Consider the following 22,802-nt stretch of genomic DNA (forward strand, 5'->3'; position numbering starts at 1 on the left):
TTGTCAGCTTGAGAGAATTTTTTTTAGCTGTTTGATAACATCTCGAAAGAACCAGCATAACATTGTGAAAATGAGAGTATATATTTCTTGTTCATATTATTCATATTATTCAAATTATTTCATTGCTTTTATGTAATATTCAATTGGGGTTTCAAAGAAAAAAGCAGAAAATAAAAACCGGCCATGTATAACTGATATATCAAAAGATAATTTCTTCCTACCGTGTTCTCACTCGACACGTTGCACTTCGCAAATCGGTGTGTGTGACAAGTCGCCAATTCTATTCATTTCATACTCAAAGATTCTTTTCCTCCGACCTCTACAATTAACACAAATGAAGGCTCTTATTCTTGTTGGAGGCTACGGGACTCGGCTTCGGCCGCTCACTCTTTCTAAACCGAAACCTTTGGTTGAATTTTGCAACAAGCCGATGCTCTTGCACCAAGTTGAAGCATTAGTCCAGGTAATACGATGTTTGCGAAGTTTCCTTCGCTTATTTTCATAATATTTATAAGGTAACTTTAAGCTGGCATTATTGGAATTGAGTGATTGATAAAAAGCATTTGGAAATTGTGGAGGGGTGTTAATATATATGAATGAAGATCAATTTTTTTGCAAGAACTCCTTGGAACGGTTTCCACGTCAGCTGAATAACATTTCTTTGTTTTGTTTATGTTTGACATTGTATCTAAAATTGATATTTGTTACTAGAAGAGCTGAAATAATGTGATTTACTACATAATAATTTCACCATTATCAATTCTTTGTTGCTACATAACTTTTAAAATAATAAATATATATGATTCTTGGAAAGACACCACCACCTCCCCCTAAACACCCCCACCCCTCACTATAGTAGTGTAAACTATTGATCATTTTGCTGTAGGCTGGAGTCAAACATATTATCTTGGCCGTAAGTTACAGAGCAGAACTATTAGAGAAAGAAATGAAAGAGCAAGAACAAAAGGTGAGTTAACTCAGGGATATTCACCCAAGCGCAAAAGCACTGTCTTCAAAGCGAACACCTATACAATAACACTTAAGAAGCCTCAAGAGCACAATGGAAATTTCAGTAAGAAATGTCCAAAACACTCAATCAAATGCATGTTTTTGTTTATTGATTTCATAAAAGTGCTAATGATTTTTTTAGAAAGTACACGAGCCAATACAAACCTACTAATGGATGTCCAATTCAATGCTAAAATTCTGATTGAAGTTTCCATTGTGAACCTGGCCAAATAGTCCATTGTGAACCTTCTGTCGCAAAATTCAAGTGAACGAATAGATAGTTTCAATACAAAAATTAAAGTTCTAGAAAATTGTGGTATTTTCAAATGTTACAAGTTGCTGGTCAACATTCTTTAATCATTCAACAATGTTTTTATTTTTAGTGTGAAAATGCTTGTGTTGTGCCACCATAACTCTTAAGGTTACTATTGACTTGTAATTGTGAAGGGAGGGGAGAAGAGTGGGCACATGTGCTAATATGCCTTATTTTGGTGTTTGTTTTTAGCTTGGCATCAAGATTACAATTTCACAAGAGAAGGAGCCTCTAGGAACAGGTACAGTAGATGATGGCATGTTTTTAAAATGCAGTCACTTTACTCTCTCTTACGTTACAGTACCATGTCTTTGAATAGAGTAGGCATTACAGTACATCAGAATAGCACACATTTGTATTTGTATAATTAATGTTAAAAAAAAAGCATAAAAATAATTTTTATCCTTCAGAAGTATTCTTGCATTGTAAGTATATGTAACAGATAAAACAAAAAGTTTGCCCAACTGAGCCAAAGGTTCTTCAACTTCTAATTCTAGGCTTGGTCATGAGTCAGCAATTTTAGAAACTTAATGTTTTTTTCGTGTTTTTTTTTCTATCCTTAGCTGGTCCACTCGCGTTGGCACATGACTACCTCACAGTCAACAATGAGCCCTTCTTTGTGCTAAACAGTGATGTGATCTGTGACTTTCCATTCAGAGAGATGGTGGAGTTTCATAAAAAGCATGGCAAAGAAGGAACAATTGTTGTAAGCTCTACGACTTATGCTAAAACCCCCTTTTCTTTTCGTTTTAAACCAGCAACCAACTCAACTGAAAGTTGTATAGTCTTTCTAGTGAATGATTTGAAGTCAGCCTCGTCATACAGTAACTCTGGTCATTCACAATATCTGAATTTCAAGGGGGAGGGGAGAGCTATATTCTGCACCTTCAGGCCATGCCCTTATGTATATTGCCCCATTTTTTAATCATTTTTCTCCTTATATCTGCAGGTAACCAAAGTTGAAGAACCTTCCAAGTATGGTGTTGTAGTGTACAACTCAGAGACCGGTTGCATAGAGAGATTTGTTGAGAAACCTGAAGTTTTTGTTTCAAATAAAATCAACGCTGGAATGTATATATTCAACCCATCTATTCTCAACAGAATTGAGGTAAGCCAGATTTCAATAGTATACCAAGCATCTAAAAGTATAGTAAAAGGGGGAGTATTCAGCTATAAAAATGATATCAAGTGCTGTAACCTACCATCCCAAAACTACGTGTCCCTGAATTATCATACCCCTAAAATACCTGACTTCTGAACATTTTCCCAGCTACTGTTATGTAGCAATTTTATGATAATTTTAACTACACTTCCTGCTGCCTCAAGTTTACAAAATCTTCTCACTTATGAGTAAAATGTTGACCTACTGTACAGTACATACAAAAAAATACCCCCAAAAATATTGAACCAATTGTAGTGTGTACTTTGACTTGTTTCTTGTACATTTTCATTTATATTGGTAGATTTTAATGAGCTTTTTAGCCTATAGTATTTTGTTGTATCTATTCTGTTTTTTTTGTTATCGTTCTTGCAGATGAGACCAACTTCTATAGAAAAGGAGGTCTTTCCATTCATGGCTAAAGATTCACAATTATTTGCATTTGATTTACAAGGTATGTATATTATGCACATCTGTTCTCTTAATATTTTTTTTGTTTAGATTCTTAAGCTTTCATGGCAAGGGCAGTGTAAGCCCCAGAAAATGGGAACATGTATATTAGAGTACTCACTGTTACCTTTCATCCTGCCTGTAGGGTTTTGGATGGATGTAGGCCAACCAAAAGACTTTCTCACTGGAATGTGCATGTACCTGAATTCGCTGAGGAAAAAATCACCAGAGCTTCTTCATGAGGGGCCTGGAATCATTGGCAATGTATTAGTAGTATGTATCAAATCAAAGCTTTTTAGAACTGGTTTTATCAGCAATGTATAGCAGTATGTATCAAGTTAAGGCTATTTAGAACCTGGTTTTATCAGCAATGTATAGCAGTATGTATCAAGTTAAGGCTATTTAGAACCTGGTTTTATCAGCAATGTATTAGTAGTATGTATCGAATCAAAGCTTTTTAGAACTGGTTTTATCAGCAATGTATAGCAGTATGTATCAAGTTAAGGCTATTTAGAACCTGGTTTTATCAGCAATGTATTAGTAGTATGTATCGAATCAAAGCTTTTTAGAACTGGTTTTATCAGCAATGTATTAGTAGTATGTATCGAATCAAAGCTTTTTAGAACTGGTTTTATCAGCAATGTATTAGTAGTATGTATCGAATCAAAGCTTTTTAGAACTGGTTTTTATCAGCAATGCATTAGTAGTCTGTATCAAATCAAAGCTTTTTAGAACTGGTTTTATCAGCAATGTATTAGTAGTATGTATCGAATCAAAATGTTTTGGGACTTTTGTTGCTCTAGCTACACCCCAGACGTTTTTAATCTTGCATCTATTGCTTCAATTTTCCATCCTCTAAAATCATTTAAGCGTTTCCATTGGCCAGCACAGAAGACTCCACATCCCCACAGAAAACGCCACATCCCGCAAGGTTCCGTTCAATCAAAAAGCACCAAATTTGATTCTGTTAGTTTGAAAGATGGAAGGCAGAAAGCAGTTATTGACAAGGGTTGACAGAATAATGAAAGACAAATTAAAGTGGCACTTGGTTGAAAAGTGACATTTTTTAATGCTCATGAAAAACTAAAATAATCATCAGGTTAGAATATTGGGGTTTTAACGTTTCACATCAAGCAGATTGGACATTTTGGTTTTGGTACAGTCTGAACATTTTACTCAAACTTGCGTTGAGTAAACCAACTACTGTAGATCTCCAATTTCAATAATGATTTCACTCAAAATTGGTCCCTTACAGTACAGACTGAATGTTTTTAACATTCTACGTGGATTTTGCGTGGATTCTGAGTCCACTCAGTTTGTCCACACACCTCTGTTGGTTTTCCTTTTTTTTCCCCTTCTGAATGACTCAAAGATTTAAAGTGTGGGTTTCTTTACATATTCTATCATGATTTGATAAATCAATAGATTAAATTAGTTATTTATTCTTATGTATACAGTAGTATTTTACAATACAATGTCATAAAAGGGGGTCATATGAACCCCCTTACCCTTTGGTATGGGTGTGGTCTTGTATGCAGGGACCTATGGCTTGACTATTTATAGTTATATTGATGATGGACTTTTTAAACTAATTCAAGTGTAATTGTTCCTTGCAGTGTCCTACAAGCAAAATAGGAGACCACTGTAGAATTGGTCCCAATGTGGTTATCGGACCTGGCGTTGTTGTACAAGATGGTGAGTGTTGTAAGAATTATGTCAGTACGTTAATTGCAATTAAAAGTGGCATAAAATGGTGGCTTTATGAATGGATGGGCTTAAATATTAAACTCCCTGTTGAAAAGAGCTTGGCTTACTGATTGCTTATTGTGTTATCATTGTCTTTTAGTACTTTATTTAAGTTTACCTCGGATATAATTTTCCAGGTGCTTGCCTCTCCCGGTGTGTGGTTTTAAAGGATGCCACTATTCGCTCGCATTCGTGGATACAGTCCTCCATCATTGGCTGGAAGTCAGTCGTAGGACAGTGGGTACGTTACAAGTTAAGAAAAGTGGCTGCAAAGTATGTTAAGTGGAATGTCAGGGCCTTATAAGCACTCATTACACCGACTCTTGGAATAGAGTTGGATTGAACGTACAGCTTGTTATATACGGTGTTATTCCTAACAACTGACAAGTATAAAAAATCCCCCTGAAGGTTTATATTTTCTATACGTCCCTGAGTTTGCATTTACGCGTGTCTGTTTCCCCCTGAAGGTTTGTCTTTTCTATACTATACAGTACGTCACTGAGTTTACACTAAAGCATTTCTGCGTCCCCCTGAAGGTTTGTCTTTTCTATACAGTACGTCCCTGAGTTTAAACTAAAGCATTTCTGTGTCCCTCTGAAGGTTTATCTTTTCCGTACGTCACTGGGTTTACACTAAAGCATTTCTGTGTCCCTCTGAAGGTTTATCTTTTCTATACAGTACGTCCCTGAGTTTACACTAAAGTATTTCTTTGTCCCTCTGAAGGTTTATCTTTTCCGTACGTCACTGGGTTTACACTAAAGCATTTCTGCGTCCCTCTGAAGGTTTATCTTTTCCGTACGTCACTGGGTTTACACTAAAGCATTTCTGCGTCCCTCTGAAGGTTTATCTTTTCTATACAGTACGTCCCTGAGTTTACACTAAAGCATTTCTGTGTCCCTCTGAAGGTTTATCTTTTCCGTACGTCACTGGGTTTACACTAAAGCATTTCTGTGTCCCTCTAAAGGTTTATCTTTTCCGTACGTCACTGGGTTTACACTAAAGCATTTCTGCGTCCCTCTGAAGGTTTATCTTTTCTATACAGTACGTCCCTGAGTTTACACTAAAGCATTTCTGTGTCCCTCTGAAGGTTTATCTTTTCCGTACGTCACTGGGTTTACACTAAAGCATTTCTGTGTCCCTCTGAAGGTTTATCTTTTCCGTACGTCACTGGGTTTACACTAAAGCATTTCTGTGTCCCTCTGAAGGTTTATCTTTTCCGTACGTCACTGGGTTTACACTAAAGCATTTCTGCGTCCCTCTGAAGGTTTATCTTTTCTATACAGTACGTCCCTGAGTTTACACTAAAGCATTTCTGTGTCCCTCTGAAGGTTTATCTTTTCCGTACGTCACTGGGTTTACACTAAAGCATTTCTGTGTCCCTCTGAAGGTTTATCTTTTCCGTACGTCACTGGGTTTACACTAAAGCATTTCTGCGTCCCTCTGAAGGTTTATCTTTTCCGTACGTCAATGGGTTTACACTAAAGCATTTCTGTGTCCCTCTAAAGGTTTATCTTTTCTATACAGTACGTCCCTGAGTTTACACTAAAGTATTTCTTTGTCCCTCTGAAGGTTTATCTTTTCCGTGCGTCCCTAGTTTACACTAAAGCATTTCTGCGTCCCTCTGAAGGTTTATCTTTTCTATACAGTACGTCCCTGAGTTTACACTAAAGCATTTCTGTGTCCCTCTGAAGGTTTATCTTTTCCGTACGTCACTGGGTTTACACTAAAGCATTTCTGTGTCCCTCTGAAGGTTTATCTTTTCCGTACGTCACTGGGTTTACACTAAAGCATTTCTGTGTCCCTCTGAAGGTTTATCTTTTCCGTACGTCAATGGGTTTACACTAAAGCATTTCTGTGTCCCTCTAAAGGTTTATCTTTTCTATACAATACGTCACTGAGTTTACTCTAAAGCAGTTATGTGTCCCTCTCGTTAGGTGCGCATGGAAGGCGTGTCTGTCCTCGGCGAGGATGTGATCGTAAAAGACGAGCTGTACATCAATGGTGGGCGGATTCTTCCCCATAAGTCAATAGGAGCATCTTCGCCAGAACCACAGATCATCATGTAGCCGTAACTACAGCTTAAATTAGAGTTTAATCCACGAATCAAATTAAAGCGCACGCCAATCAAAGTAATACGTTTACCAATCAGACGGAAAATAACATCCGCAAGAATTGTATCATAATAATATAGCTGGTCATATTTCACGAGCATTTTAGGTTTTTAGGGCAAATGGTTTTTCCTCCGCATGTCAAAGATTTTCTTCTTCCGAAAATGCCTATACCCTCACCTCACGGAGTTATTTTTCGACCAAGAACGTCTACACTAGAAGACGTGCAACAAACCAAACATACAACAAACCCCAGGATTACCCATTTCCTTTGGGAAGCTTGTCAAACAGCAAGCAGTCATTTTAAAAATGATAGGGTAAATAAATGGTGAATTTTAATAAGTATTTGTGACAGTAATGCATACTAAATTACCAAGTGGTCACCGCAGGCCACTTCCCAGGCTCTCGCGCGGTAAGTCCCCAAGTAGCCGCTGGTTGCCATCGAGCATGCGCAGTGATGTAGATAGGGCTGTTCTGTTACTAACAACTAATGTAAATTCATGTAAAATAAAAATAACAAGTACTTTACTTGCGTGTCGGACGCCTTACACTTTTTAGACCCTATTCCAATTTGATAATCATTTCAATTCTGCACTTAGAAAGCACGTGACTTTTTGGTTGGCAAACTCGCTCACTCTACGGCTTTTGGCAGCAAAATAACAAACAAAAGCAAATGCGCCAGTCGGATGACAAAAAGGGCTTACTGTATTTCCATTGAAAGATTTTTCCCCTCTCTGGCTTGACTGCCGTAGCCATTTTTGTGTTTATTTGAAAGAAAAAATGACAACATCCAAATCGAAGTTGGCCAGACATTGCTAGGCATCCATGACAAAAAATGATTTATTAAATCGACAGAAGATTCCGCTCGATATTATTACTCACACACTAAAAGAAACTTCCAAAAGACGCATTGCTTTTATACAATTTTGAGATATTTCTTTGCGTTTTCCGTTAAAAAAAATCATTGTTGGAGGGTACAAGGGCGGTAGAAATAGTGTTTGTTTGGCTAAATTCTGATAATAAACCAATTTTCCTCTAATTTGGCTGAAGTGTGCTTTGTTTGCGTGCCGAGCACGTTTCGGCTGCGCGTCGGGTCAGTTCGCGGGGGGGTAGTCGCTCGGATTACGCAACGTAACTTGACCGGGTTTTCTAATCAAACACGGAGAGCACGTCCCAAAAAGGCGCATTTTAGCCAAATTAGAGGGAAATTCGTTGTTTATTATCAGAGTTTTGCCTAACAATGTTCCTACCGCCCTTGAGAGTACGGGAGACTTTCGCTTCCAAGATGGCGGCGGTGCGTTCCACAGGAAGCCCAGAGAGAAGCTCGTGGTTCTAATAGCTACTTCTGTCGATTACACCGAGTGCTGTGCGTGACTAATATATAATGTAAAGCTCCCGCCGCGTGTGTGAATATTAACTTGTTACCGTATACTAGTTATAGGCGTGTGTTTTCTACGTGTTTCACGTCTCAGCGTTCTTGCCTGCTCCATTTGCACTTCACGCTTCTCTAGTTGTTTCCCGACTGGCGGGGTGCTCCTTAATGAGTAATATTCCGACTATAACCAAACCTACCGTCGCTTGAAGGCTTTATGTTAATTTAAGAGAGACACTAATTTGGACCGGATTGTTTAGAAAATCCCAGAGTGGTTACCAAGATAAGAAACGGGAATTCAAAAGTTCTATGTAATGCGCATTTTTGTTGCTCTCAACGCTGCTCTTGCATTTTCTTTTTTTTTTAACTCCTTGTGTTATGATATTTTGTCTTTTTTTTCAAGCGGCACGGGTCTTCATTAGATTAGTCAAAAGGGTGTGTCTTTAGTGGACGGAGAGTCTTTCCAACTTATTCCATCAAAAGCAACTTATTTGAAGGCGCGCCCTGGTAGCCATCAGTCTGTTTGTAGCTAGCGCAGTAAGTGATACCTGCGGGCAGAGAGATTCTTATTTTTACGCTCAGCCATTTCCATCAAGTTTATCACTTAACTCTAAATAAGGTTCGCTCAAATTGATATCCTTCGCCTATAACTCTGTTTAAAATAATTTTTCCCGCTCATACTTTACGTGTCATATTAACGAGACGATAATATAATTATACCGTAGTCGCCTTTTTTATACTTTTGTCATTGGTCACAAATAACTCGGGCAACTAATAATTCGGCTTCGCTGCAGGCAAAAAAACATCATCAAAGCGCACGCTTAGGGGCACGATTTAATAACGGATCTTATAGATTAGAGATGAATTACGCTGCGAATCCAGTCAGATGCTGCATGCTCATGTGATGGTATGAGGCGGAGATATTTTGTTTAGTCATTTCAGTTTTTACAGTAGACCGGTTGCCATACAACCCCCTTTCCCCACCCCATTAAATAAACTTTAACCTTCACCCTATTACATATGTAAGCAGGAGATAGAAACTTTCCATTTTCTTTGCTTTCTGCTGCTTATGTTAAAAGGAAATCGTGTGCGAACCGGCAAACCATAAACAAGAAAAAAAATGCACAAGTGATTGAAATACTTCAGCTTCATGTATGATTAAAATATGTATGGAGAAAATGCTCCCTCATCCTTGGTATTTTGCCGGATGACGTCTAGAAATTTGCGGCTGGCAGAGCTATTTTAAAGTTAACAACTAGATTACCTGCTTGAAAAATCGTTAAAGAATAAAAACCCAAAAGTTTTTTTTTTTTTTACCAGAGCGACGTTTCTTTTCTTTTTCGCAAAAGGAATACAACTATTTTAAATAACGTAAAGTTATATTCTATGGGTCATGTTGTGTAATATGTACCTTGGTTCGCATTGGGTTTGTAGTAAACCAGTGGAACCCATTAAATCGAGCCCTCAAAAAAAAAAAAACCAAAAACAGCAAGTTAGCGGGGAGCTTTATCCAAGTAGAAATAACGGGAAAATAGTCAGTTCAAGTTATCGCTGATGCTCGAGTGATCCAAGTAAAAATAACTGAAAAATAGTATCGGGATCTTCAGTCAGTTCGGGTTAGCGGGAATTTCTTGTTATCCAAGCTCGAGTTTTCGGGGTTATTGTAGATTCTTTTGAGCCATGTTTTACATCACTATAAATCTGAGAGAATCCAGATCACATTAATATCCATACGGTCAGTATTCTCTGTAATACAGGTATTCAGTATGCATTGATGCTTTGCGGGCTTGCGAATCATATGTTTGATACGCGATATGATGGTTTGGTATTTATTAAAAATCTCTTTTAAAATGCGAGCTTAAAAGTGTTTTGGATGCGATGCTTCACTAAGGTTGATAAAAGAGCGTTAGTGGAGATTACTCAACGTGCTTTTGACCTGTGGCAAATATTGGCAAGGTTCCCGGGTGCAATTATTATGTCAGTACGTCGCATTGCTGCATAAACCAGACAAGTTATATAATCAAAGCGGACTTAATATTGATGCCATACCACATATGTTGGTGAACAAATCGTAGTAATTGCTTAGAAGCGAGCCTTAAATCGGACGCATAATCTGATGAGCTTGGTCATTCGGTTCTTGCATCTGTGCGACTGGGTAAGGTAGATCTTTAAGCCCAAATGGAACAAATGCCTTTTACTCAGCATCATTTGGCTTTAATAATTTAGAAAATTTCTTTTGTGCGGATTTTTGTGCGCAGTTTTTTCTCGTGAAGTCTACCTAGTTTTTTTTGGCGTGGCTGCTATGGCAGATCAGTCTTGTATTTTATTCATTATGTGACGTTAACCTGGGAAATGCTTTTCAATAACATGTTGTGTAAACAGGGCGTTAATTGATTATCAAGTGGCTCCTTTCAGTTAGCCACTCAGCAATGAGCAAAAGCTGATTGTACCGGGAGTAGAGCCGCCATTTCCGCCGGTACTAAATGGTGCGCAGGGACTAGACCGAGCTCACGTATGGCTTAAATGGCTTGAATGCCTTGGTGTTGCCATTTATGGTTCAGCTTTCAGAGGAAGACAGGCGTCTCTTAGATAATTGAGTTTTTCCAAGTTAAGCGTTATAAGTATGGATTGTTGGATAATCTTCGTCTTCGGTTTTGTGGATATCGTCGTCTTGACTCCATCATCGTCATTTTCAGGTATAATTTAAAAGAACACCTTGTTATGTGGTTGACAAGTTGCATAAGCTGACAGAGTAAAAATAATGCAAGTTTTCCCAAAAAAAGGTCTGGTTAACTTCGGTAAGCTTGAATTTTTGCATAAAGGTTCCTTATGTTATGTAAACCAACTTATCAAAATGTTTTTTTTTCAAATGGATTCGTCCTCGAGATATAAGGCTTGAAATGCAATTTTCAAATGTTCAAAGTGTGAATTCTCCTCGTTTTTAGGGAGAAGTCGGGCTCTGATAAAAAAATTAAGCCAACTTTGCTCGCTAATATCTAAATTTCATGTCTTTTAAATTTCTTTAATATTTGGAATTAAGCTTTTAGTCATTAGGATCTCCTTGTATGCGGAATATTGAGCTTATATAATATTGAGAATTGGAAAATTTCATGCCATTTTTGCTCTGTCGCATAAGCTGGGTTATTACACTTTGAAATGCTTGCTTAGAAGGAGAATCACATTCAAAATTAAGCCCATTTAATTAGACCCGCAGATTTGATTGAAAGCAAGGTCTTCAATTTAATATATTGTTCTTTATCGATGACTTAAAAAGAATCATTAGATGAAACAAGCAATTTTTGGTTGATAATGCCGAACAAACTACCTGAGGTATCTATATCTTTTACTAAGCCGCAGTTTACTGCTAAGGTTCGAAAAAAGACTAATCTCGCAATTTTCAATTCATAGCTAGTTAGTTAAACTAGACTTATATCTGATTATCTGCGGTGTAACGAGAACAAAACTCTGATCTTCAGATACGCAACATTTTTTGCCAAAGCAAAGTGCGACGGCGCCCTTGTGATCTTAGACTATAAGCTATCTGAAAGATTATCTTGCTTGCAGCAACTCAAACAAATGGGAGATTTCTAAAAGACCTCGATGTTATCTTAATCGATGATCCTTCCCTGGTCGTTCGCAAACGAGACAGAAACAAAGACTTGGAATGGATTCAGAGGACTATTGACATGGTGTCAGACGTGGGACCGAACAACCGCATCGCCGTACTGACGGCCGGACAAGCCATAGGATTCGACACTTTTAGTTTGCCTCGCGACAAGCAACAATACTACAAGGCCGTCAGCGAGCATCACTCGACCGTAGGGCAACTGAGTTTTGGCCTTACTAAGATCGAAATAGGGAACGTCTTTTCGCTCGCTACGAAAATAGCGGAGGAAAAAACGCGACCCGATGCTATGAAACTTGCATTTCTAGTTCTGGATTATTCGGTGCATGCCTTAAATAATGACGTGGCTGCTGAAAAAATAGTAACTGATACTCTCAAGCGAAAAGGTTACGTGGTGTTGTGTATCGGTGTTGGAAAATTGATTGACAGAAGGTTGCAATTAATGGCAAGCAGCCCAAATCTTACTTACTGGATAAGCGGCCTTGATCGATTGCCGAATGTTGCAGACAAAATACCACCAATGTGGGAACTTTTCGACGTCCCAGGTACGGAAATGTATTATAATACTACCCTGTTTTTTTTCTGTACATTTTATGGTGACCTTACTGTAATTGTTGACCTTTTTTGCGACTTTTAACGATGATATATTTTCTGTTTTTATTATTTATTATTGATATCACTTTTTTACTATGATGTTAATAGTAATTTTGTTGTTGTTTGAATGATATGTTGATGTTATTCATGTTACTTATTGTTTTGGATGCTCTTTTTGAGCGCGTTACTTATTGTTTTTCTTGTCGTTTGCCTGTTATAAAAAGGGAAAATTCTGGTAGAAATTTAGAAAGCAAGCTAGCGAACTTCCCTGAGGGTCTCGATATATATAGAATTTAATACAAATTTAATCGAGAATGTCGCAAAAGCTTCCGATTAATCTCACACTTGGTATTGATAAAATGGTGGCAGACACTGGCACCTTGATGTTAGCCATACTTTTGTAGTTATTGTGTTCATTCGTCAGTGCAATACACATAAGGTTAAAAAGTCGAAATAACTTTATTAGAACAAATATTTATGTTTTATTTACCAAATTCAATGGAAAAAGTTTTCCCAAATCAGCCGATTGAAACGGATGCTTTCTCACACTTTTTTTTAGGTTAAGGCTTTTTAGGCTTAGAACGATCATATATTTCGAGACGCAAAGTGCATTGGTTTTGTACACAGAGACTTGTGACTAAAATCATATCTATATCTCATTTTTCACTGCAAATGGTGGTAGTATACAGTGTTCATCTTTGTGCCTGTTTGGAACAAGTTTGTCGCTCTGTAGTGCTGTGCCTCTCACCAGTCGCTTCTGGGTTCGATTCCTGGGTCCAACGTGAGTTGTGTTAGTTGGTTGTCTCTTTGCTTACTGAGCGTACTTATTCTGCTTCTCCGGTTTTCTTTGCCCAACAAAACCAAAATTTTTTAAGCTGTGTTGGTCAGACACGAGTTGTATGGTGGCAAGCTGAGGCGCCCCCTGTGCCCCCGACTCGACCACGTTTTTTTTTTACTCTCATAATTCAGCATTCCAGCTACAAGGAGGTTGATTAGATTCCAATGTTTATTAGCTATATTTATTTACTGTTCATGTTCTCTTCATCTCGTGTTTCATTACATTTGTTTCTGTATCTTGGGCTTACTGTTTAAGTGCTTTGTCCGAGGCTTCCGAAAAGGCGTGTATTCTCAGTTGCTTAAGAGACCCCATTCAATAGTTTTTTTAAAAAAGTGTTTAATGCATTAAACTTAATCCTCTAAATATTTTTATCTTCTTTACGGTATCTCCATTTCAAAAAAATTAACGTCAATTTCCTATATTGAAAATAAAGTACACTCAAATCCAAAAACAAAATAAAAAGGAAATTGCTTATAGTCAACCGGCCATGAAGGAGGTCTGCGTGGCAATTATACAATTAAAACATTTAAGAAAAAAATAATCTAAGTGTTAAATTGATACCTTTGATTTTTATAGAACACAGGGTTTTTCTTTAAAAAAATCATTTTAAGAACTATAGATGCTTCAAATTGCTCTCAACAAGATGAATTCAAATCGGATTTAGCTATAAAAAAGCAACATTAATACTTCTTTCGCTGAATGCATTTTCTAATCATTCCCAGACAGACGATAGGACTCTAAGATACAAAGTTCCCGCAGGCTAGGAGCCTTGGCCATTCTCAATCGACAAAACCATTAGTCGCTATTAAAGTAAACGTATACTAAGAGAATAAACAAGGGAGATAATTTTAGTTACTAGGCGCGCGCCATGTTAAATCCCATTTACAAAAATAAAAACAACCCAAATTGCACCTAAATAAAAGTCTATATAACCAATTGATCTAGATCATCTAATAGAAAGAAGATATATAAGACTTTTATTTAATTTCCCAGCATAATTTGCGTTACTTATCAGGGGGGGGGGGGGAGTATTTATATTCGAATCCCTTCCACGCAAAAGAATGATAACGCTTGTGAGCATAATAACGTGTCTCGGTTATTGGATCTACATCTCCAAAAAATGTTTCTATCGAAAGGACTTACGTAAAGAATGTCGATCAACCACTCCTTTGTTCAGTATTGAAAATACAGCGATTTATTCGCTAAAAAACTTCAAAAGAACAATCTACGAGTGAAGTCTGACGATGTTTGATTGAAAATATCTTGGATACTCGCTTGAATTAGCCGATGGATATGTAGGCTTTTTCTGACTCGGCAATGTGCGAAAAGTACAATAATGGTGGCCATGAAATTGAAACGCGATCTCGTCAGACGTCTTGATCTGTATTTTGAATATGAAAGTTTGTCTATTTCTTTTTTAGTCAAATAACTTGCGTTAGGGGGACTTTGACCGCACAAATACAAGAAGTGTAAGGCCGGATTCAAGCTTTTTTTAGTAATTGTTTTAGGGAAATGTTGTATACAACTATTTCAAATAAGGTTGCACTCCGAGAATCTATGTGTCATAACCCGCAGTGCTTCATGGGTATCAAATAAATAAGCGTAAATAAAGACAAACACAGGTTAGGAGAGCTTTAGTATTCTTGTTTATGTACTTATAAACGTTCACACGGCGTTCAGAGACCAGGATTCAGCCATTCTTGCAAAATATCCAGAAAGGAAAGCACCCTTCTCTGTCGGCTGATTCGGAAACTATTGCGATATATTTTTTAATGAATCTAGTAAATGAATCTTTGTTTGTAGATTGTTGTTTCGAGATTTCGTCACAAAATTTGTCTTCAGATACTGAGTGAAAACAATAACGAAGCGTGGCTGACCAGGTATCTTTAAAGCTTGCCCCTTCATCCAAATGTGTGTCTCGTTAGTGGGAGGATAAAAAAGTACCAAAGCCTCCTCATGTTGTTCGCTTGTAGCCATCACGTTGCAGGGACCAGGCTTGAACCCGGCAAGTGGGTCCGCCTACGTAAACCTCCGAGGTGCCCAGACTCCGCTCGCCCTCCAACCAAACGGCTCGGCCGGATATGACGTCATATGCTCCATTCTGGGATTCAATGGGACATTAGAAGGAAAACCCGCCTACCTTGAAGAAAACCAGACGCAGGCATGTGCACCTGTCACAGCTAATGGGCCATGCGATGCTGGGGATTTCTTTGAGAAACCGTTGGGCTGCTTGAACATCTCGGAGACTTTTGAAGACTGCACTCAAACGGAACACATTACTTGCCAAGGTATTCTGGACAGTGCTGGGAAAAGGGGGCGGTGGAGGAGTACATGGACAATGCTGGAGAAATGGGGCGGTGGAGGGGGTATAGAGACTTAAGTGGACTGTACTTAAACAGAACACATTACTTGCCAAGGTATTCTGGACAATGCTGGGGAAATGGGGCGGTTGAAGGGGTATAGAGACTTAAGTGGACTGCACTCAAACGGAACACATTACTTGTCAAGGTATTCTGGACAATGCTGGGGAAATGGGGCGGTTGAAGGGGTATAGAGACTTTACTGGACTGCACTCAAACGAAACACATTACTGGTCAAGGTATTTTGGACAGTGCTAGGGAAATGGGGCGGTGGAAGGGGTATAGAGACTTAAGTGGACTGTACTTAAACAGAACACATTACTTGCCAAGGTATTCTGGACAATGCTGGGGAAATGGGGCGGTTGAAGGGGTATAGAGACTTAAGTGGACTGCACTCAAACGGAACACATTACTTGTCAAGGTATTCTGGACAATGCTGGGGAAATGGGGCGGTTGAAGGGGTATAGAGACTTTACTGGACTGCACTCAAACGAAACACATTACTGGTCAAGGTATTCTGGACAATGCTGGGGAAATGGGGCGGTTGAAGGGGTATAGAGACTTTACTGGACTGCACTCAAACGAAACACATTACTGGTCAAGGTATTCTGGACAATGCTTGGGAAAGGGGGTGGTGGAAGGGGTATAGAGACTTTACTGGACTTCACCCAAACGGAACACCTTACTTGCCAAGGTATTCTGGACAGTGCTAGGGAAATGGGGGCGGTGGAAGGGGTATAGAGACTTAAGTTGACTGCACTCAAACGAAACACATTACTGGTCAAGGTATTTTGGACAATGCTTGGGAAAGGGGGTGGTGGAAGGGGTATAGAGACTTTACTGGACTGCACTCAAACGAAACACATTACTGGTCAAGGTATTTTGGACAGTGCTAGGGAAATGGGGCGGTGGAAGGGGTATAGAGACTTTACTGGACTGCACCCAAACAAAACACATTACTGGTCAAGGTATTCTGGACAATGCTTGTGAAAGGGGGCGGTTGAAGGGGTATAGAGACTTCAGTGGACTGTACTTAAACAGAACACATTAATGGTCAAGGTATTCTGGACAATGCTTGTGAAAGGGGGCGGTTGAAGGGGTATAGAGACTTAAGTGGACTGTACTTAAACAGAACACATTAATGGTCGAGGTATTCTGGACAATGCTGGAAAATAGGGGGTGGTGGAAGGGGTATAGAGACTTTACTGGACTGCACGCAAACAAAACACATTACTGGTCAAGGTATTTTGGACAGTGCTGGGGAAATGGGGCGGTGGAAGGGGTATAGAGACTTTACTGGACTGCACCCAAACAAAACACATTACTTGTCAAGGTATTCTGGACAATGCTGGGAAAAGGGGGCGGTGGAAGGGGTATAGAGACTTTAGTGGACTGTACTCAAACAGAACACATTAATGGCCAAGGTATTCTGGACAATTCTGGGAAAAGGGTGTGGTGGAAGGGGTATAGAGACTTAAGTGGACTGTACTTAAACAGAACACATTACTGGTCAAGGTATTCTGGACAATGCTGGAAAATAGGGGGCGGTGAAGGGGTATAGAGACTTAAGTGGACTGTACTTAAACAGAACACATTAATGGTCAAGGTATTCTGGACAATGCTGGAAAATAGGGGGTGGTGGAAGGGGTATAGAGACTTTACTGAACTGCACGCAAACAAAACACATTACTGGTCAAGGTATTTTGGACAGTGCTGGGGAAATGGGGCGGTGGAAGGGGTATAGAGACTTTACTGGACTGCACCCAAACAAAACACATTACTGGTCAAGGTATTCTGGACAATGCTGGGAAAAGGGGGCGGTGGAAGGGGTATAGAGACTTTAGTGGACTGTACTCAAACAGAACACATTAATGGCCAAGGTATTCTGGACAATGCTGGGAAACGGGTGTGGTGGAAGGGGTATAGAGACTTAAGTGGACTGTACTTAAACAGAACACATTACTGGTCAAGGTATTCTGGACAATGCTGGAAAATAGGGGGCGGTGAAGGGGTATAGAGACTTAAGTGGACTGTACCCAAACAGAATACATAACTTGCCAAGGTATTCTGGACAATGCTGGGAAATGGGGGCGTTGGAAGGGGGTATAGAGACTTTTGTGGACTGCACTCAAACAGAACACATTACTGGTCAAGGTATTCTGGACAATGCTGGGAAAAGGGGGCGGTGGAAGGGGTATAGAGACTTTAGTGGACTGTACTCAAACAGAACACATTAATGGCCAAGGTATTCTGGACAATGCTGGGAAACGGTTGTGGTGGAAGGGGTATAGAGACTTAAGTGGACTCTACTTAAACAGAACACATTACTGGTCAAGGTATTCTGGACAATGCTGGAAAATAGGGGGCGGTGAAGGGGTATAGAGACTTAAGTGGACTGTACCCAAACGGAATACATAACTTGCCAAGGTATTCTGGACAATGCTGGGAAATGGGGGCGTTGGAAGGGGGTATAGAGACTTTTGTGGACTGCACTCAAACAGAACACATTACTTGCCAAGGTATTCTGGACAATGCTGGGAAATGGGGCGGTGGAAGGGGTATAGAGACTTAAGTGGACTGTACCCAAACGGAACGCCTTACTTGTCAAGGTATTCTGGACAGTGCTGGGGGAGAGGGTATCTATAAAGAACTTTAGCAAATAAGTGAAATTAAATTATATAAAATACAAAAAATCGTGGCATTGTTATTTATATGTGCGTCACATGGATTATCGAGTGAAAACATTTTGTCATCCAAAACAATGCCATATCGAATAAAAAAATATACACATTTACTTTGCAACTAGATGCTATATAGCCGTCTCTCCTAGTGCCATCTCTCCTGGCCTAAACGTAACCAGAGCTGACTAATTGTTCCTCCCTTTCTATCCTATCACCCAATCCCTTGCTAGTCCTAAACGTATCCAGCGCTGGTCTGACTGATTGTTCCGTCCTATCTACCTTAGTGCCCATTCGCTTGCATGGCCTAAACATATCCAGCGCTGGTCTGATCGAGATCCACTATAATGGATACTGGGGACACATTGACCAAAATGGATGGAATATCAATAATTCCCACGTGGTTTGCCGCCAGCTCGGCTTTTCACAGGCCGTGGCCGAGTTCATCAACGTCAGAATCCCGCGAGATGACGTCATCGAGCAGTTCATGGCTTTTCGGTGTCAAGGAAATGAGAGTAGCGTGTGCTTCTGTCCGCATATGCCGTTTACACACCTCTCACATCGTGCTGCTGGGGTTGTGTGTTTACCAGGTGATTTTTGTAGGCGATGCTTTGGGTGTAGGAGGGGTGGGGGTAGAGGGTGAGGCTAGATGGGACGGAGGTTCCTTAGTGTTTTGATGTAAGTCGGCGCTCCAGGGGTGAAGGCTGCGTGTAGAGACTAATCGGAAGCAATTGAGAATGTAACGAGTTATTCCTTTCCCATTCAAGTCATATCGCAAGGCTCCGTTATATTAGATAACATAAGAAAAGGAGGGACTGAGCCTTAGTTTGAAGTTAAAGGAGAAATAGCCTTGCTAATAATAATTTAGGCTAAACCAATTTTAGTAGGCTAGACTTTTAGGCGCGATATGTTTGCTATGTTCATTGAGGGAAAGGGTTTTTCAAGATTAACTATTCTGCTTAAATTAAAACTTTTTTTCGTAGAAAACACCACGGCCAATGTTGCCAAGTCGATGAGGATAGATGTCGGCTCTAAAGTCCACATGTCGCCTGACCTCGAGAGCCTTGGAGCAAGGAACGCTACAGGTTCGGTCCATATACCCGTTTTTAGCCCGCATGCCATGGAATTAGAAACTATAAATGGCATCTATAGTTTCTAATTCCACTGTTGAAACACACGACAAGGACGCATTAATCTAGCGCGAGACTCCTTCTTTGGCAAAAGGTTTGCAAGATCCAATGTCACAAAGAATTCACAAGTTTTTGTATTGTTAAATACTAAGTTACTTAGAACAGAAAACGAAAACAGTGCAATTCGAAACTGTTAATCGCAGACTTTAATCAGCGGTTTCAGGAGATAAGGGGTCCCCTTTGCATTTGTTTTTCTTTACATTCCCTGTCATCTGTTCTGGATTCCACGACGAACGATTCTCCTTACAGTCTTTCAGCTTTTAGTTTAGGTTTGCACAGAAAGCTAAAAGACGAGTAGTTAAGAAGACAGCCGCGCCACTGTCGTTGTCTTTGGAAATGAAGCTTGGAGCCTCTGGTACCCAGGGTACCTTTTGTTTCTATAATCAACAATTCAACACACGCATGCATTTTTCAGAGCTGTCTTATTTGCGCTTTTTTTTATCCCAGGATGGACAGACCTCATGCTAAACCCAATCGTGGAAAAAGACAAAGAAGTTAGGATCAGTGCTGACCATAGCCTAGAGATGAATGCTGCCAAGATATCCGATGCCGGGATCTACATGTTCCACGGGTCCCAGAACGTCGGCTATTTCACCGTTTACATAAAAGGTTCGTTCTGCCTCGAAGCCTTCATAGAGTAACAGTTAACGGGATCCAAGTTACTACGTAGTGGTTATTTTCTATCGTTTGAATTTGCCCTTTTATAATTCGCTAATGCAGCTTACTTCCTCGTGTTAATTTTCTCGTTAACTGAGTTCACAACAAACAATGACTTTTTTTCTTTTCTCACAGCTCTCGTGTTTCCGCATTCTGGATCGCTACCCATGAAGCAGTACATCCAATACAACACAACCGCCTTAGTCCAGGGGTGCAACGCCGAGGGCACGCCCTCTCCCGTGGTGACTTGGACGAAGAATGGGGTGCCTCTTGACCGTTACAGTGTGATGGTACCTGTGAGACCGCACTCCACCCAGTACCAGATACCAGAGGTACAGAAGAGCGACGAGGGCAACTACACATGTTCCGTTTACCAGCACATGGGCTATGTTGACATGGTTTTCAAGGTCTCCACGCAGCTTGTTGTATATGGTAGGAATCCATCTTCTTGTTATTAAAGGGGCGATGTGAACATCTAGTTTAGTATTGAGAGTCGGTATGAGTAATGGGGTTGGGTTTGGGGGGGAGGGGGGGAGACGGCAGCCTAGTCGCTAACATTCTGCTCGGGATTACTGTGGTTAGTCGTAAAGAGGGTTGTTGGGGAATGCCAGCCTAGAAGGTTTCCTGTGACGTCATACCTCCTACCAACCACAGTTTAATCGGGTCCAGAGTAGCATGGTATCGTGGGCTTTAAAGGATGAATTAGTCGGAAAAAAGAGGACAAAACCCCTGAAGGCGCGTAAGAGAATAGAGGGCGTTATGAGGCTACGAAGCCCTTCTCCCCCCAGCATCTTCTCCTATTACACCTGGGCTCACAGGTAACGTTATCAGCCATATAAGCATCATTTCAGCGTGTCGGTATCCTTAATTCATACGCAACATCATTCTAGTAGTTATAGATTCACCCATTAATACACCGTTCCTTGCACGACTGCCCACTGCTGATTGTTATACTGTTTGGCATTCAGATTTGCCATCGTTTCGCCGAGAGCCTTCCGATCAGGTCCGACGAGAGAGCGAAGATGCAGTGTTCAATTGCGTAGCCACAGGGATCCCAAAACCGCATCTGGAATGGAGCTTTGCAAACCGAATCAACGAGAAAGCCGTGTTTTTGCGAGAGACTGGGGAAAGCCTGATTATTCGTAACATTTCTAAGAAACGACACGAGGGTCGATACACGTGTACTGCCATTTGGCGCCTGAACGGTCAGAAAGAAAGGCGGATCGTGGCATCAGCGTTCCTTTATGTCGATGGTAAGCCAAGCTGAGTCAACTAAAATTTGATTGTTTTTCACTTGGATCCAAACGCAAGCGCATGCGCAAGGAGTGAGGTGCAAGAGCATGAGTTATCGGAAGAAAACCGGTGCTCTTGTGTGACACCTGTATTGCGCATGCGCCTGGGTACTTGTGATATAGCACGATCAAAGGTCGGGTATAGCCTGCAAAGACCTCAGACCCTACCTATGTAAACATGGACGCGCTAAAAGAGAAGCGTTAACGTGCCATTCATAAGGCAACAACTTTCATCATCATCATCATCATCATCATCATCGTCGTCGTTGTCGTCGTCGTCATCATCATCATCATTATTATTATTTGGTTTTGCCGCGTTTGTATCATACAACCATTTCACTGCCATTTCCAGTGCCACCTACTATTCTACCGCTGCCCAAAAACGTAACGTACTTCGAGGGCTCAGAAGCGGTGCTCACGTGTTCAGCTGAAGGCACACCCTTCCCAATAGTCTATTGGAGCAAACAGGCCAAGTCCCATGGGCGCCATGAACTAGCCAATCGCAGCATGAATCTTCATCTCTTTAACATATCACGTGATCATCAAGGCCATTACACGTGCACAGCGTACAACCGCGCAGGCACTGTAAATGCCACACTCTATCTGCACGTTGCGCCTGTGGACCAGTCAGCGGTGGTTTCCCGGCATGCATCACGGACCGAGTGGTATATCGTCGTTGGGCCGATATTGGCGGGAATAACCCTGGGCTTGGTGTTACTTGCCGTGGGCTGGCGATCCCGGAGAAACCAAAGAAGTGAGTTGGCTTTGAATTTATAGAAAAGGCATCGCAGCTGCGTAGCCAGGATTTTTAACAGGAGAGGGCCCAAAAGACCTATCAAGGCATTTTCTCCTTCTGTATTTTAGATAATGCCTCATACATTTACTGCATTTTTGGATTTTAGAAATGGGGGGAGGGGGGGGGGGGGGGCTAGGCTACGCCCATGCATCGAATATAATTTGATCAGGCGCGCATCTCGGAGCATGTGCATAACTCTTAGCAGGCAAAATAATGCGTCGCTTTTTACGAAGAATCGCTAAAAAATGACAATTCGCACCATGATAACGTGAAGTTGACAAGAATTCCCTATGCAAACAACCAAGTATCGTGTTGCCGGCGCCCTGTTCTTATATTATCCCTATTTTTCTTGTAACTGAGATAGAAGCGCCAACTAAAAATCCTCCATGACTAATGCACATGACTTACATTATTCTTCGATTTCATTTCAGAGCTTGAGGAAGTTAGGTATGTATGCGACGTATTCTCGGCTCACACTAACGTGTCGTGTCTAAGGCGTCTTTATGTGTCTAACCGCTACATTGTTTAGAATCTGCCAGTTACGAGTTACGGAATTCCTCCTGGAGACCTCCTTGTATCACCGCTTAATGTAACAACTGCCGCTTAATGTAACACT

The 22,802-nt window shown here is 40.4% G+C and overlaps 2 protein-coding genes across 2 annotated transcripts in view; both read left to right on the forward strand.

The window, feature by feature from the left end:
- The first annotated feature begins 196 nt into the window (after window positions 1-196).
- LOC5517449 (mannose-1-phosphate guanyltransferase beta) lies at window positions 197-7,312 on the forward strand. The gene is made up of 10 exons (XM_001637415.3): window positions 197-463; window positions 887-967; window positions 1,514-1,562; window positions 1,885-2,027; window positions 2,271-2,429; window positions 2,856-2,934; window positions 3,076-3,203; window positions 4,547-4,625; window positions 4,814-4,917; window positions 6,611-7,312. Exons 1-10 carry the CDS (start codon window positions 335-337, stop codon window positions 6,740-6,742), a joined length of 1,083 nt encoding a protein of 360 aa, XP_001637465.1. The 5' UTR covers window positions 197-334; the 3' UTR covers window positions 6,743-7,312.
- Window positions 7,313-7,457: 145 nt separating this feature from the next.
- LOC5517388 (fibroblast growth factor receptor 3) overlaps window positions 7,458-22,802 on the forward strand; it is a 30,025-nt gene continuing 14,680 nt past the window's right edge. Inside the window, exons 1-10 of the mRNA XM_048725506.1 lie at window positions 7,458-10,852; window positions 11,721-12,326; window positions 15,187-15,501; window positions 18,539-18,841; window positions 19,235-19,336; window positions 19,889-20,050; window positions 20,234-20,530; window positions 21,067-21,351; window positions 21,743-22,144; window positions 22,618-22,633. Of these exons, the coding sequence (XP_048581463.1) occupies window positions 10,780-10,852; window positions 11,721-12,326; window positions 15,187-15,501; window positions 18,539-18,841; window positions 19,235-19,336; window positions 19,889-20,050; window positions 20,234-20,530; window positions 21,067-21,351; window positions 21,743-22,144; window positions 22,618-22,633 (2,561 nt within the window). The 5' untranslated portion in view covers window positions 7,458-10,779. The remainder of the gene's footprint in view (window positions 10,853-11,720; window positions 12,327-15,186; window positions 15,502-18,538; window positions 18,842-19,234; window positions 19,337-19,888; window positions 20,051-20,233; window positions 20,531-21,066; window positions 21,352-21,742; window positions 22,145-22,617; window positions 22,634-22,802) is intronic.

Source organism: Nematostella vectensis, chromosome 1, assembly GCF_932526225.1.
Source record: "Nematostella vectensis chromosome 1, jaNemVect1.1, whole genome shotgun sequence".
In the NCBI taxonomy this organism is placed as follows: domain Eukaryota; kingdom Metazoa; phylum Cnidaria; class Anthozoa; order Actiniaria; family Edwardsiidae; genus Nematostella; species Nematostella vectensis.